Genomic DNA, 15,101 nt, shown 5'->3' with positions numbered 1-15,101 from the left:
GAAAGTAAGCATTAACACAGAAGAGTTGAGCAAACCAGAAATTAGAGGGTGATTAGGCAGGCATAACCCACAATGTGCAAAGATAGAAACTGTCATTGGTCAGGTGGTGGATGGTCACTGGTTTATTGCATTAGTTTTAAAATCATATTAAAAGTTGTTATAGTTTTGCTTCTACACCCAAATGAATGCAAAGAAAGTATCAAAGTCCTCATCACATTTTATCCATTTTATCAAATACTACTTTAAAGCAATATAGTCCATTGAGTGCTTTAAAGTATTTTATTTTCCTTTTTGCATATGCTTTGAAATCTCATACAAAGAACATGATTTCAATAATAAATGAAAATAGACTATCAGCTTAAAATGGTATAAAGTTATTAAAAAGTTGAAACATAATCTTGTAGTGTTCAATTAAATTTAAATATCTTTATAAACCCATATTTTAAAAATATGTATTTTCTAATTCTGGGTACTAAAATGGTCTAGCATCAGTGAGTACACACAGTGCTGAGATTGTTTTCTCTACTTTCATTCCCCACTAAAGAAAACCAGGATTCCTTGATTGAATGGTTAATTTCATGTTTCAGGTAGAAAAGATTTATGTGTATAGAGAAAATCATGCTAGGTATCTAAAACAGAGAAGAACTTGATATTGATAGTGGTCTATGCAAGTGTCAGAAGTTTAGAAAAACTGATCTTAGATACTGGTAACTACAAGAAGCAGCACTACCAGGGTTGGGTGAAAAAAAAGGAAGAGGTAGTGATTTAGAACCCAGGCATGCAGAAAAAAGCTGTTTCACATATGTGTACTCAGATCTCTCAGGAAATATACTAAAGTGTCAACATCAGTGATCTTAGCGATGTAAGAATGTGATTTATTATTTTCTTTTTGTATTTTCATTCTATAATGTATATATATATATATTTTTAGAATGTGTGTGTGTGTGTGTGTGTGTGTGTGTGTGTGTGTGTGTGTGTGTGTGTGTATGCTAGATTTGGGGGAGAAAGAAGTTATTTTCAAAAAGCTATGTACACCGGGCTCGGTGGCTCAGCCTGTAATCCCGCGCCTTTGGGAGGCTGAGGTGAGTGGATGGCCTGAGCCTGCGGGTTCGAGACCCGCCTGGACAGTGAGACCTCATCTCTACAATAAATAAAAAAATCAGCCAGGCATGGTAGCACATGCGTGTAATTCTGGCTACTTGGAAGACTGAGGCGGAAGGATCACAGGAGCCCAGCAGGTCGAGGCTGCGGTGGCCGGGAGCGGCCACTGCACTCCAGTCTGGGCGACCGAGTGAGACTCCAACTAAAAAAAAAAAGAAAGCTATTACTCTCTATCTGGAATTTCTCTGGCTCTAATACTTACATGACCTCAGTGAAGTGATTTAAACATTGGAAGACTCATTTTATTCATTTATGTAAAGGTAATAATACTAGTTTTATAGATTTATTGTTTGGACTGAGATTATGTATGTAAATCACTTAGCATAGGGCCTGGATCACAGAGTAAATAATAAATGTTCACTGTTACTGTTATTATTTCTATCATTATTTGTATAACCCCATCTGAAAAAAGTTATCAGACCTAATTGCTAATACATCCATCTCTTGCAAGATAAAATAAATTGCATAATGGCAAAAATAATGGCTATTGTGTTTTTTATACTCACCACACGGCACTTTAAAAACGTATTCATTTGTTTCCCCCTATTGTATGATGAGCTATTTTAAAACATAGGTTATGCATTCTGTATATTTTTATGAATAATTTTCTTAGAGTCAAAGAATGATTTCCCAAGTTACTAGTCAATACACATTTGTTTCTTGGACTACAAATAACAGTATGATCATTGACAGAACTTGCTCAAGATTCCTATTACTCATTAAACCTTGAACTTGCACTCAGCATGACTCTATCTGGCTAACCAATAAAATTGTTACCTTATTATGCTAACTCTTAATCTGATTGGGTGATTCTGTATTCCAAAAGTAAGATAAAGTTTCTGGGTAGAGTTGAGAAACACTGCCTATCAGAGTACACTGTTCAGGCAGATCATGTAAGTTTACTTTCTGCGTTTCTAAAGACAAAGAAGCAAGTAAATACAGCATGAGAAGAAAATCGTTGTATCTTCTGACTGTGGGAGTCCTTGTAGCATATTATGTTTATACACCTCTCCCAGATAACATTGAGGAACCATGGAGATTGATGTGGCTTAACACACAACTGAAAACTGTAGCACATTTGGTAAGTTGGGAATTTTATTAACTCAGCTGTGCATATGCCATTGTTTGACCTGGAGAAGTAATGCTACCATTTGACCTGTGAATTTGTTTTTTTGATTTATTGCTTTATTTATTTATTCATCACTTAAAATAAGTGCCGTGGACTTTGCCTATTTATAGCTTAAAATTTTTTTTGCTTTCTGTTTTATCTATTGGAAACGGGTTTTAAAAATATCAAGAAGAAATGAGGAGCCATCTGAGAAGTTTTACCGAAAAATGTTTTGCTTAAGTGGTATTAATGTGGTGATAGTTGCTGTGCTTTGAAATTCTTATCTTAGGTGTTGTTTAGTATTTAAATCTTATAAACAAATTAGAGATCACCTGATTATGTAGTCATCTAGAAAGTCAGAGTATAGAATAAGGACACATAAATAAGTTCTCAAGAAAATACTTTGTTGACAGACTGGTTGGCACATGCCCAGCATCAACCATGAGAGGCAAGATATATAGAAATGAAAGTGGGTCCCCGGAGTGTCGTGGCAACTGGCTGCTAGCCAGAGCAGCTCTATTGCTGGCAAACAAAAAACATGTAGCTCTCTCAGGAGCCTTGAAGATGTTTTCCTATTACTTCTCTGATTATTTTATTCCCTTTATTCTTAAAAATATCTTTTCAGAACTTACAGGATATTAATGCTGCCACTTCTTGATTCTTCTTTTATATTATATTTATTCAACCATTCAATTCTGTCTAATCCCATTAGACAAAGAAGGAGTCTGTCCCTATACAGGTGACATTCTAGTGGCAGAGGAAAAAAATTAGAATCAAAAGAATAAGTAACTTCAGATCATGAGAAGTACTTTGAATGAGATACGATGAAGAAAAATATAATAAGTTGGGCAGAAGGCCAAGGTGGGTCTACTGTATGGGTAGTCAGAGAAAGCCACTGTGATGAGGAAACATCTGCTTAGAAACCACAAGAATGAAAAGAAAACAGCCACTGTAAGTGCTAAGGAAAAAGTTTTCCAGCAGAGACATCCAGCTAGAAAATACTGACAAGTTCAAGAAAATATTTGGGTTTGATGGGAAAATTGTTGCAATTAGTTTGGAGAGGTTAGATGTCATATCATATAGTGCTTTGTGGGTAATGGTAGTAAGTTTCAACTTAATTCTGTGTATAATGTATAGCCACCAAGGAGTTTTAAGAAGAGGGTATTTTCCTCATATTTTTCCCTTTGTGTTACAATTTGTAAGAGGCCCTTGATTTCGTTTTCTTTGAGTCCTACTGTTAATTACTTTAAAATTCATTTAACAACCACATCTTTTTTAAAGTTTTCCTTCTTCTCTAGTAGTCTTTTATTTATTTATTTACTTTTATTCTGTCCAAAATTTTATGAGTGTAATATATCTTCAGAGCTCTCAAAGGATATGCATTTTAAAAAGTGTTTTAATATATTTTCGATTCCTCAGTTATCTGCTGTTTGTTGTGGTCAATTATTCTCCTGCTTCATCTTGTCTTTCCTAATTACTTTGGCTGGTTTTCCTCAAATAACTGGCAAAATTAGAGTATTCAAATCCTTTATTGAAGGATTATACTATAAACATTAAATCAAGAATGAAACTGCTGGATTGAGAATCCTGATAAATATCATTTACTAGTTGTATAAGTTTAGACTACTTATTTAACCTCCCTGGGCTTGTTTTCCTCATCTCTGAAATGGATATGATAATATTATCTGCCTTCTATATAGGTGAGTTTTTAATATTGTGATTAGTACATACAGAGTGCTAGGACATGGACTCATTCTAGAGTGGAGAGTCAGGTTGCAGGCAGGCAGCCTGTCCTCTCTACTTCTCTCACCCATTTCTTCTCTCCCAAACCTGCCTCCCATATCCCACATGCAACAACTTTAGAATCATATCTCACTGTGTCAACAAGAACCTCCCCATTTCTAAGCTAAACCATTCCTCTACCTGGAAAGGTTTTGCCTTTTTTGTTAAGGTAAATTCTTAAGAAAAGGCATTTCTTTCAAGACTCAGATATAATTGTTTTCCTCTTGAAAACTCCTTTTCATTTGTTATTTCCAGGTAACTTTTGTAATCACATGGTGTTTGCTTCCAAAGTACCTTGTTTTGTAACAGTTTACCATTGGACTTTCCCATTTAACTCTGAGATTCCTGTGTAGAGCATTTATTTTGTTCATTTCTGAAGCACCTAAAGCTTTATAGAGAACCTGACACATTGTAGTGAAATAAGAACTAAATGAGTTGTAGGGATCAAGAGAATCCTTCCCCTTCATCCTCTAAAGGTCTGCTGAAAATCAACTGATTAATAGGAGAAGGGGCATATACATTTTTTTTTTTTTAGCATGCATGGGAATCTTGCAAAATACAAAATCTCAAAGAAATGACCATATGGAGCTGATGCTTTTTATCATCTTGAAGTTAAAGAAAGAAGAGAGGTTTGGACCATGGGCAAAAACAGGTTATGGTGGCAAGACAGGTAATAATAGGAGGAAGAGAAGAGGAGGCGTGGCTAGCATAGGTGGTCTTGTTATGAAGCTTAAATCTTCACTGATAGCAATCCTCAGAGACAATAGATGGTAAACGTTTCTTTCAGACTTTTAGGGTGTAAGACTCTCAGTTCATCATTTCTTGATCTGGACAAGGAAAAGCCTCAGAGAAGGCTGCATCAATGGAGATTTTTTCCTACGGATGCAAATCTTCCCCACAAAAGACAGCTTTTCAACTATTCTTGTATTTCCAGCTCTTCAGAACAGCCATATTGAAATACAACAAGGATTTTGGAATGAAATGTTTTGGTTCCCTTCAGAGTGCTCCCCCTTTTGTAACAACCACTGTAGGAAGAAGCTCTGCACTTTCAGTTCTTTGAAAAGAATCAAACATAATTTTATTTATTTATTTACTTTTGTTTTAAAAATGTGGGGTACAATTCAGAATTAGGTATACAAATGGCTTGCACATCTCTTTGGTACCCACTTTGCCTGGTTTGAGAGCAGGGTACCCTTATTGATATTATGTGCCCCCCCACAACCCTCAGGGGCAGTGTCACGCTACTGCCAATCCCTTTCTTATAGTATTACGGTAAATGTCCAGAGTCTGCTTATGAGTGAGAATATGTGGTACTCAATTATTTGTTTCTATGATAGATCACTGAGTATTATAGACTCTAAATCCATCCAAGTTTGCTGCAAAGTCCATATGTTTGTCCTTCTTTATAAGTGTGTAATATGTACCACATCATGTATATGTACCACATTTTAAAATTCAGTCCAGTTTCGATGAACAGCATGGTTAGTTCCATGTTTTTGCTCTTATGAACAGTGATGCAATAAACATGTGTGTGCAAGTATCTTTCTTTTGGAATGATTTGTGTTTCTCTGGGTATATTCCCAGTAGGGGATTACTGGGTCACATGGAAGGTCAATTTCTAGTTCTTTTAGGAATCACCACACTGTTTTCCATAAAGGTTGAACTAATTTGCATTCCTTCTAGCAGTGTAGAAACGTTCCCTTTTCTCCACATCCTCATCAGCATCTGTTACTTTTTGTTTTATTAATGATGGCCATTTTTACTGGGGCTAGGTGGTATCTCAATGTGGTTTTGATTTGTATTTTTCTGATGATCTGTAAGGCTGGGCACTTTTTCATGTGTCTGATAGTTCTACTTACGTCTGCTTTTGAGAAGTGTCCATTCATGTATTTTGCTTATTTTTTCATGGGGCTGATTTTTTTTTCTTTTGGCATGTTTTAGCTCCTTGTAGATTCTGGATGTTAGGCCTTTGTCAGATATACAGTTGGTAAATATTTTTTCCCATTCTGTGGGCTGTCTCCCTGCTCTCTTGATGGTTTCTTTTGCTTTGCAGAAGATTTTCAATTCAACGAGGAAAAGAATCAAACAGAATTATGTATGAAAACTCAGTTCTATTTATTTGAATTATTAAGAGTCAGTGAGTATTAATATGTCCATAGATCTGACATTTAGCACTTGAATTCTAAGATATATGTGAATTTCATTTTTAGGCTACATTTGTTGAGGTGCTGGGACTTTACCACTTTATGGAATTCTTTGCAATTGCCATGAGCTTCACTGAAGTCCCACCAACCTCAGATGAAAATGTCACTGTGACTGAGACAAAATTCAATAACATTCCTGTTCGTGTATACGTACCAAAGAGGAAGTCAGAAGCACTAAGAAGAGGGTTGTTTTATATCCATGGTGGTGGCTGGTGTTTGGGAAGTGCTGGTAAGTGAATGCTTAGAAAAACCCTGTAACTGAGATTCACAAAAATTAGACTAAGGCTTTAGTAACTATATAGTGCCCTTCCATATAGACATGATAATCATGCTTCTTCTTATGCTTTTTTCTCCTGGCAAAATTTGACAGTCTGAAGTTTCAAATCACTCATTTCCATATCAATCCAAGTAGAGATGAGAAGACATTTTTCCTACTTATTACAATCACATTAAGAAAGCATATCTTGCTATTTCTATTGTTTTGCATTTACTATTACAGGACCATCAATTGTGCTAATTTATTTAGTCATATATTTGTGTGCCTCACACTATTCTAGGAACTTTAAATATATCTTTGACAGACAACATTCCCTGTCTTTTTGGAGTTTACATTCTAGTGGACTCATTATCTAATCAACTGATAAATAAGTAAATAATTTCAGTGTACTTTAAAGTGATAAATATATGATAGAACAGACAAGAGTAATCAAGACTATGAGCAAAGGTTGCGTATTTTTTGATGTATAAATTAGAGTAGAAAGAGAAATATAATTAGAAGTTGAAGAACGGGGATAAAGATCCAAATTGTGTGACTCTGAGGAAATCAACTAACCCACCTGAGTTCTGAGGTTCTTGATAACCATCTGTTACTGCCAATAAATAATATAGATCAACCATTGGCATAAAGATTTGACTGCATCTAGGCTAAGAACTCTGAATTCCAGAGCTAAAAAATAAATTAGTCCTGACAAGAAAATGTTGTAAGTTTGAAATTAAGCAAATTTTTCAATTGATGTGGGAAGTTGAGAATGTGGGGGGGGGGGGTGGATGGAGAGAGAGGGAGAGAGAGAGAAAGAGGGAAAAAGAGAGAAAGAGATCTGTTTTGCTTCTGACAGGATGACTGGGAGGTTGAGGACAGATCTCTGGGAACACAGACAGAAGTATTAGGTGAAGGAAAAAGAAATCAGCAAAGAACTGAGAGGTGATCAAAAAAGTTATAACATGAAAAGAAAACCAAAGGTGAGCATCTCCAGAAAGAAGAATTAATAAAATGCACTAAATGGTATACTGATGCCAAATAAGGAGGACAAAAGTATGTCTCCTGGATGTTGAGTTTTTTATGTTAATATTATTGAGAAGAGAAACACATTGTAGCAAGCAAAATGTGAGAGGTAAAGAAATGGTAATAATAATCATTGGCCATAAATGAACTTAGTTGCAAAAGGAATAAACAAGAAAATGACAAACTGAGAAGAGAGTTAAGTAAGAACATTTTGAAAACATTTTTTTTTAATTTGGGAGAAATGTGAATAATTTGGTAGACTCAAGGATATAAAGACACTAAATAAAAATGTTAGATAGATGACTATTGGGGAGTAACTGGCCTGTGCCTCTCTTGTTCAGCATAATAGCGAGGATGGACTCAGTCACTGATAAACATAGGCAGCTTGAGTTGTTCTGTACACCAGAAGCACTCTGAATCCTGCAGCGGGGGAGAAAGTCTGGGTGCTCAGCCAGAAGGGCCTCATCCCCACTGGGTTCCAGATTCCCAAAGGATCTCCAGCCCTGCCTTGTGTATGAGAAGGAATGAATGCTCTTGACACGGACTAGGTCAGTTCCCTTCTTCCCAATGGAAAGATTGTTGGTCCCATGTGGAAGGAGATCTGATTAAGACAAAAGTTCTTGCTATTGGAGCATGGAGTTGGGAATGCACTGAACTCCTACTGCCAATGAACCCCCAAGAGTGCGTTCCCTGGCAGCATCCAGCAGCTGGCACTCAGGCCAGGAAAGTTCGCCTGTTGGATGTACTCACAAGGTACCCACCACCCCTCCTTTTGGTGACCAGCATTGCTCCCCAGACCAGGAAGGTTTTCCTGTCAGCATCATGCAACCAAAGAATGGATTTCTCGAAGACAGGGAATCTGCTGGTTTTAAGCGCTCAGTGGGCCCCTGATGGGGAGGGAAAGTTGCACAAGACACTTGGAGACCTTGATTTCCAGTGGGAACATTTCTGGGCTGGGAACAGTGCTCCCAGCTGCTTGGGGGCATATCCCTCCACCTAATCCCAGCATAGAGCTTGCCACAGGATTGGAAGGCAGTCTAGCTGGCCTAAAATGGGAAGAACTCTGCAACAAAAATCACTTTAAGTTTTAAGCACAGTCCATCATGAGTGGAGAAGCAATAGTAAAGGACCCTCTCTATCTCCCTATGTGAACTATCTTGGAGGCCAAAAATGTTCTAAGGCAGTAAGACCATTCCCAGCTTAAAAAAAAAAGAAAAAGAAAAAAATCTAAAAAACAATAATACAAAGAGAAGATGTGTTCCTCACAGATGAGAAAGAATCAGGGCAAAAACGTCAGCAATCCTTAAAGACTTAAAAAATGTTTCACCTACAAAAATACCACCGAGTCCCCAATCAATGGAAGCCACACAGAATGATCCTTCCCTGATGACAGACACAGAATTCAGACATTGGACAGCAAAAACAGTTAAGGAAAACCATGAGAATTTGGCAAAGATCACCTAAGATGTGAAGAAAGTAAACACTGAGGTGGCCAATATAAGAAGGTTCATTCTGAAATCCTGGAAATGAAGAAATCTCTCCTGGAATTTCAAACCACAATAACAAGTATAAGGAACAGAATTGATCGGCAGAGGAAATGACTTCAGACCTTGAAGACCAAAATATTGAACTAACCCAGTCTGACAAAAACAAGGAGAAAAGGCCAAAAAGAATAAACAAAGCCTATGAGAGTTGTGGAACTATGTAAAGAAATCAAACCTATGGCTGATTGATATCCCCAAAACAGAGGGGAAATTAACAACAACCTGGAGCAAGTCTTCCATGAGGTTGTCCAAGAAAAATTTACATATCTCACTAAAAAGGCTACTATCCAAATGCAAGAGATTCAAAGAACCCCTATAAGGTATTGCATGAGATGACCATCCTTAAAATGCATGGTAATCCATATCCACAGGGTAAACATGAAAGAAAAGCTGGAGAGAAGGGTCAGACCACCCACTGGGGAAGACCCATCAGAATTGCAGCAGATCTCTCAACAGAAATTCTACAAGCCAGCAGGGACTGGAGTCCCATCTTTAACATTCTCAAAGATAAGCAATTTCAGTCAAGAATTTTCCACCACACCAAACTAAGTTTCATCATTGATGGAGAATTGAAATCCTTCCCAGGCATCAGATCCTTATGAGAATACACCACTTCCAGACCATTCCTTTAGAGGATCCTTAAGAAAGCTTTTAGCACAGAAATGAAAAAAAAAATGGTTCTATTTATTGCAAAAGTACTGGCAAGCACAAAGTTAACAGAGAATACAGATCATTCATAAATTAAAAAAATAAACTAAAACTAAAACAACCTCTTAAGAGCCCAAAACATGACAGGGATAAACCATCACATATCAATGATTAACTTGAATATGAATGGACAGAATGTGCCACTAAAAAGGCATAGACTAGCAAGCAGGATAGGAAACATGATCCAACATACTGCTGTGTCCAGGAAACTCATCTCATTGCAAAGGACAGCCACTGGCTCAAGGCAAAGGGCTGTAAATTGATTTTCTTGGCAAATGAAAAACAAAAAAGAGCAGAGATCGCTATTCTTATATCAGGCAAAATGTACTTCAAACTAATAAATGTTAGAAAGGACATGGAAGGACACTTCATAATGATGAAAGCTTCAATTCACCTAAGATATATGCTCCAAAGACGGAGCCCCTGGATTTATTTTAAAAATGTTATGTAAACTAAGAGATGACATAGGCACCCATATAATCACAGTCAGAGACTTTAATACACCCTAACAGCCCTAGACAGATCATTGAGGAAAAAACCAACAAAGGAATCTAAGGTTTTAATATACCACTAGATATATTGGACTTATAGACATCAACAGAACACTCCACCCAACAACCACAGACTATACATTCTACTCATAAACACATGCAATATATTCCAATATTGATCACATTTTCAGGCATAAATCAAGCATGAGATAATTCCAAAAAGTTGAAATAATACCAAACAATGGAATAAAAGTAAATATTCCTACCAACAAGAACCCTCCAAAGCACACAAAGACATAGAAACAAAATGACGTGCTGCTGAGTGACTTTTGGGTCATCACAGAATTCAATACTGAAATTAAAAGATTCCTGAAAACAAATATAAGCAATGACATGACATATCAAGTCTCTGGGATACCATCAAATCAATGCTGTGCAGAAAGTTTATAATATTGCAAGCCCATGTCAAGAAAACAGGGATTGCAAGTAAATAGCCTAACATCATACCTAAGGGAGCTAGAAAGATGAGAACAATTATATCCTAATTTTAATAGAAAAATCCAGATGACTAAGATAAAGTCACAATTACAGGAAATAGAAGACAAAAATATCACAGAAATGATCAATAAGACAAAAATTGATTCTTTAAAAGGATAAATAAGATAGACCTGTGGCCAAGTTAGCTAAAAAAAAGAGAAAGTCCAAATAAATACAATTAGATATGAAAAAGTAGATTCACAATCAACTCTGAAGAAATTCAAAAGATTATCAGAAATTAGTATAAATATATCTACACAAATAAACTAGAATATCTAGAGGAAATGATGGATTTCCTGGCATCACACAACCTCCCTAGGCTGAAACAAACAAACGAAGAAATGAAAACCTAAACAGACCAATAATAATCTGGGAAATCAACTCAGTTATAAGAAAACTCCCTGACAAAAAGCATCCTGGACCAGATGGCTTCTCAGCTAAAAATATTAAGACATACAAGAAAGAGCTGATAGCAATCTTACCGAAAGTTTTTCAGGCAATTGTGAAGGACAGAATTCTCCCTATCTTATTTTATGAAGCTAATATCAACCTCATATCCAAAATAGGCAAAGACACAACAAGAAAAGAGAATTACAGGACAATTTTCCCTGATCAACATAGATGCAAACATTCTCAACAAGATTCTAGCAAATAGTATCTAACAACACATACACCTTTACCTGGTGAGTTTTATTCCCAGAATGCAAAGCTGGTTCAACCTTCATAAGACCATAAATGTAATTAGCACTTTAACTGATGTAAAAAAAAAAGAACCACATGACTATCTCATTAGATTCAGAAAAAACATTCGATAAAATTCAGTAACCTTTCCTGGTAAAAACCCTTGAACACCTAGGCATCAAAGGAACATTCCTCAAAACAATGAGACATGGCAGGCCTCGATGATTCAGCCTATAATCCCAGCACTTTGGAGGTTGAGGCTAGTGGATCGCCTGAGCCCAAGGGTTCGAGGCCAGCCTGGGAAACTTGGCGTGCCCTCCTCTCTACAATAAGTAAAAAAATTGGCCTGGCATAGTAGCAGGCACCTGTAGTTCTAGCTACTTGGAAGACTGAGGTGGAAGAATTGTTGGAGCCCAGCAGGTTGATGCTGGGGTGGACATGAGCATGCATGCCACTGCACTCCAGCCTGCGTGACGGAATGAGACTTCAACTCAGAAAAAAAGAAAGAAACATTTACGACAAACCTGAATCCATCATTATGCTTAATGTGCAGAAACTGGAAGCATTCCCCTTAAGAATTGAAATAAGACGAGGTTACTCACTCTGAACCCTCCTATTTAACATAATACTGGAAGTCCTAGCCTGAGCAATCAGGTAGGAGAAGGAAATCAGGGATATCTAACAGGAAAAGAGGAAGTTAAGCTGTTCCTCTTTGCAGAAGATATGATTCTATACTGAGAAAATCCTAGAGAATCTGTCAAAAATCTCTGCACAATGACGTTGATAAGGTCTCAGGATACAAAATCAATGCACAAAAGACAATTACATTTCTCTACACCAACTTCAGGCAGGCTGAGACTCAAATGAAAAAATACAATCTCATTCACAATAACCACACAGACAAAAAGAAAAGAAAAGAAAAGAAATACCTTGGTATCCACTTAAACAGAGAAGTGAAAAGACCTTTACAATGAAAACTATAAAACACTGCTCAAAGAAATCTAGGGTGAAACAAATAAATGGTAAAACATCCCATACTCATGGATTGGAAGAATCAATATTATTAAAAAGTCCATTCTGCCCAAGACAATCTGTGGATTCAATGCAATTCTTATCAAATTGCCAACATCATTTTTCAGAGAACTAGAAAAGACAATACAAAATTTCATATGGGAGCAAAAAAGCACAAATAACCAAAGCAATCCTTAGCAAAAGGAACAAAGCTGGAGGTATCATGCTTCCAGATCATAAACTATATTGAAAGGCTGTAGTAACCAAGACAGCATTATATTGCTACAGGAATAGGCAAACAGACCAATGGAATAATATAGGGAATCTGGAAATAAAAGCTCAGTTCTTCAACCAACTAATCTTTGACAAAGCCATCAATAACAAACACTGGGGAAAGGAAACCATATTAGGCAAATTGTGCTGGGAAAACTGGCTAGCCTCATGTGGAAAAATGAAACTGAACCCCTACCTATCACTATATTTAAAAATCAACTTAAAATGGATCAAGGACTTAAATGCAAAACCTCAAACTATATGACTTGTAGCCCATAACTCTAAAAAAGAATAAATGTTAGAAAAGGTATGGGCTGGGAGTGTTGACCAATGGACAAATATCCAAGAGGAAATAAAAGGAAAGAAGATGAAGAACATTGGCAAAATAATTGGATATGGATAGGAGGGTTGGAGTTGGAGAAAAAGAGCATCAGGTCTTCCTCCTAGACAAGACAAAAAGAAGCATGACACCTTTTTAGGTAGACATCTTTTTAGGAGAACAGTATGGATGCAAGTAGTAAATTTCAGTGTTTTAAGGGAGCATAGTACTATCCTGCTTATATTCAGGCATTTTTTTTCTGCTGTGCCATGCATACCTAGGTGGTCCTTCTATGTTGTCTGAATTCTGTCTATATTGGCTCACATGTTTGATAACACAATGGTCAAGTTTATGACTTGTCTTTTTATATTCATCAGCTAAAACAGCCAAATCAATACCTCCCAGATAGGGAGTTGACTTAGCCTTCTAGAGATTGAAGCTGGTTTAGAAAGACCAATGACAAAATGTGCAAGACAAAGCTAAGCAAGATGAAGAGTAATTAAGTCAATCACCGGAAAACTCAAATTCTACTGAGTTGTGGATGGGTGGTTTCTTAATAAGATAAGTACTTAATAAGATAAGTACATATTAAATTTGTTTTCATAGTATTTTAGTGTGGAATGAGGGGAGGGGCTGTCAAAATGCAAAAGTTGGATGTTTGTGAGGGAAACAGAATTTTCTTAATTTGTTCATTTCTGTAATATATCACCATTATTCTTTTTATTTCAGCTTTGCCTGATTATGATTTGTTGTCAAGGTGGACAGCAGACAGACTTGATGCTATTGTTATATCAACCAAGTAAGAGCTGTGTTGTTTTGTTTTCAAACCAGATGCCTTACATACCAAGATTCCCTCAGCTTTCTTGGCTATTGTATTATTATGCCAAAACCAAATATTTCTCAGATGACACTATGAAGGCATCGAAAGTGAGTGGGAGGCCTAATCTGATTAGAGTTGAGGAAAAAAAAATCTGTGTGTGTGTGTGTGTGTGTGTGTGTGTGTGATTCAGGCAGGAAGAAGGAGCTGAAAGTAAAGAATTTTTTTCATATAATTTAAATTGTATCATTGATGGATATAATTGCCTGCATTGGAGGCTGGATTTCCTTTCAAGTCTTAATTCACAGACTTTAAGAACGAGTGCCTTGGAGCTAGAGGATTATCTATAAAAGTGTATCATAAAGAGTCCTACCTCAAATGGTCATTGTGAAGACTAAGCATCCCTGAAGAGAATTAGCCCAGTATCTAGTACTTGATGGTCCTAAAATATTAAAATTGATTATCAAATTAAACAAAGTCTATGAGTTCATGCAAAATTGTGTAAATCAACAATCCATGTTTGAAAAGAACACTTAGGGACAGTAAAATTAGGGGCAGACTGCTGGGTGGACCCATGGCAGAGCAGTATTTATCTATTTAAATTTAAATAAAAAGATAAAAAGGAATATAGTCACGACCATTTGTCAAGTTAAAGCATTACTACAAAGTTGAAACATAGTCATGCTTAATATTTGGTTGTGATTATTGACAAATGTAGTAGTTAGAATAATAATTTTTAAAGTAATTAGAGGGCGGTGCATGGTGACTCATGCTTGTAATTCCAGCACTTTGAAAGGAGGAGGCAACAGAATTACCTGAGCCCAGGGGTTGGACATCGGCCTGGGCAACTTGTTGAGACCTTGTCTATACAATAAGCCCCCAAAATTAACTGGACATGGTGGTGTGCGATTGTAGTGGAGCTACTTGGAAGGCTGGGTGGAAGGATTGCCTAAGCCCAAGAGCTCAAGGCTGTGATGGCTGGGAACACATTCCACTGCACTCCAACCTGGGGAGCAGAGTGAGACTACAACTCTAACTAACTAACTAACTAACTAAATAAATAAATAAACAAACAAACAAATAAAAAGCTAAAGTAATTAGAAAATTCAAGCTTATACTAACTTTCATATTTCTACTTTATTTTTAAACATACTTTTCTTTTCTTTTCTTTTTTTTTTTTTTT

At 36.6% G+C, this 15,101-nt stretch overlaps 1 protein-coding gene across 1 annotated transcript in view; it reads left to right on the top strand.

Annotated features, from left to right (window-relative positions):
- The first annotated feature begins 1,993 nt into the window (after nucleotides 1–1,993).
- Nucleotides 1,994–15,101, top strand: part of LOC103256301 (arylacetamide deacetylase) — an 18,623-nt gene continuing 5,515 nt past the window's right edge. Inside the window, exons 1-3 of the mRNA XM_008054201.1 lie at nucleotides 1,994–2,242; nucleotides 6,262–6,484; nucleotides 13,831–13,900. Coding sequence (XP_008052392.1) covers nucleotides 2,105–2,242; nucleotides 6,262–6,484; nucleotides 13,831–13,900 — 431 coding nt within the window. The 5' untranslated portion in view covers nucleotides 1,994–2,104. The remainder of the gene's footprint in view (nucleotides 2,243–6,261; nucleotides 6,485–13,830; nucleotides 13,901–15,101) is intronic.

This window comes from Carlito syrichta, unplaced genomic scaffold, assembly GCF_000164805.1.
Source record: "Carlito syrichta isolate Samal-C Ts95f unplaced genomic scaffold, Tarsius_syrichta-2.0.1 Scaffold289212, whole genome shotgun sequence".
In the NCBI taxonomy this organism is placed as follows: Eukaryota; Metazoa; Chordata; class Mammalia; order Primates; family Tarsiidae; genus Carlito; species Carlito syrichta.
The sequence above is the reverse complement of the archived record's forward strand: the minus strand, read 5'-3'. Positions and strand labels throughout refer to the sequence as shown.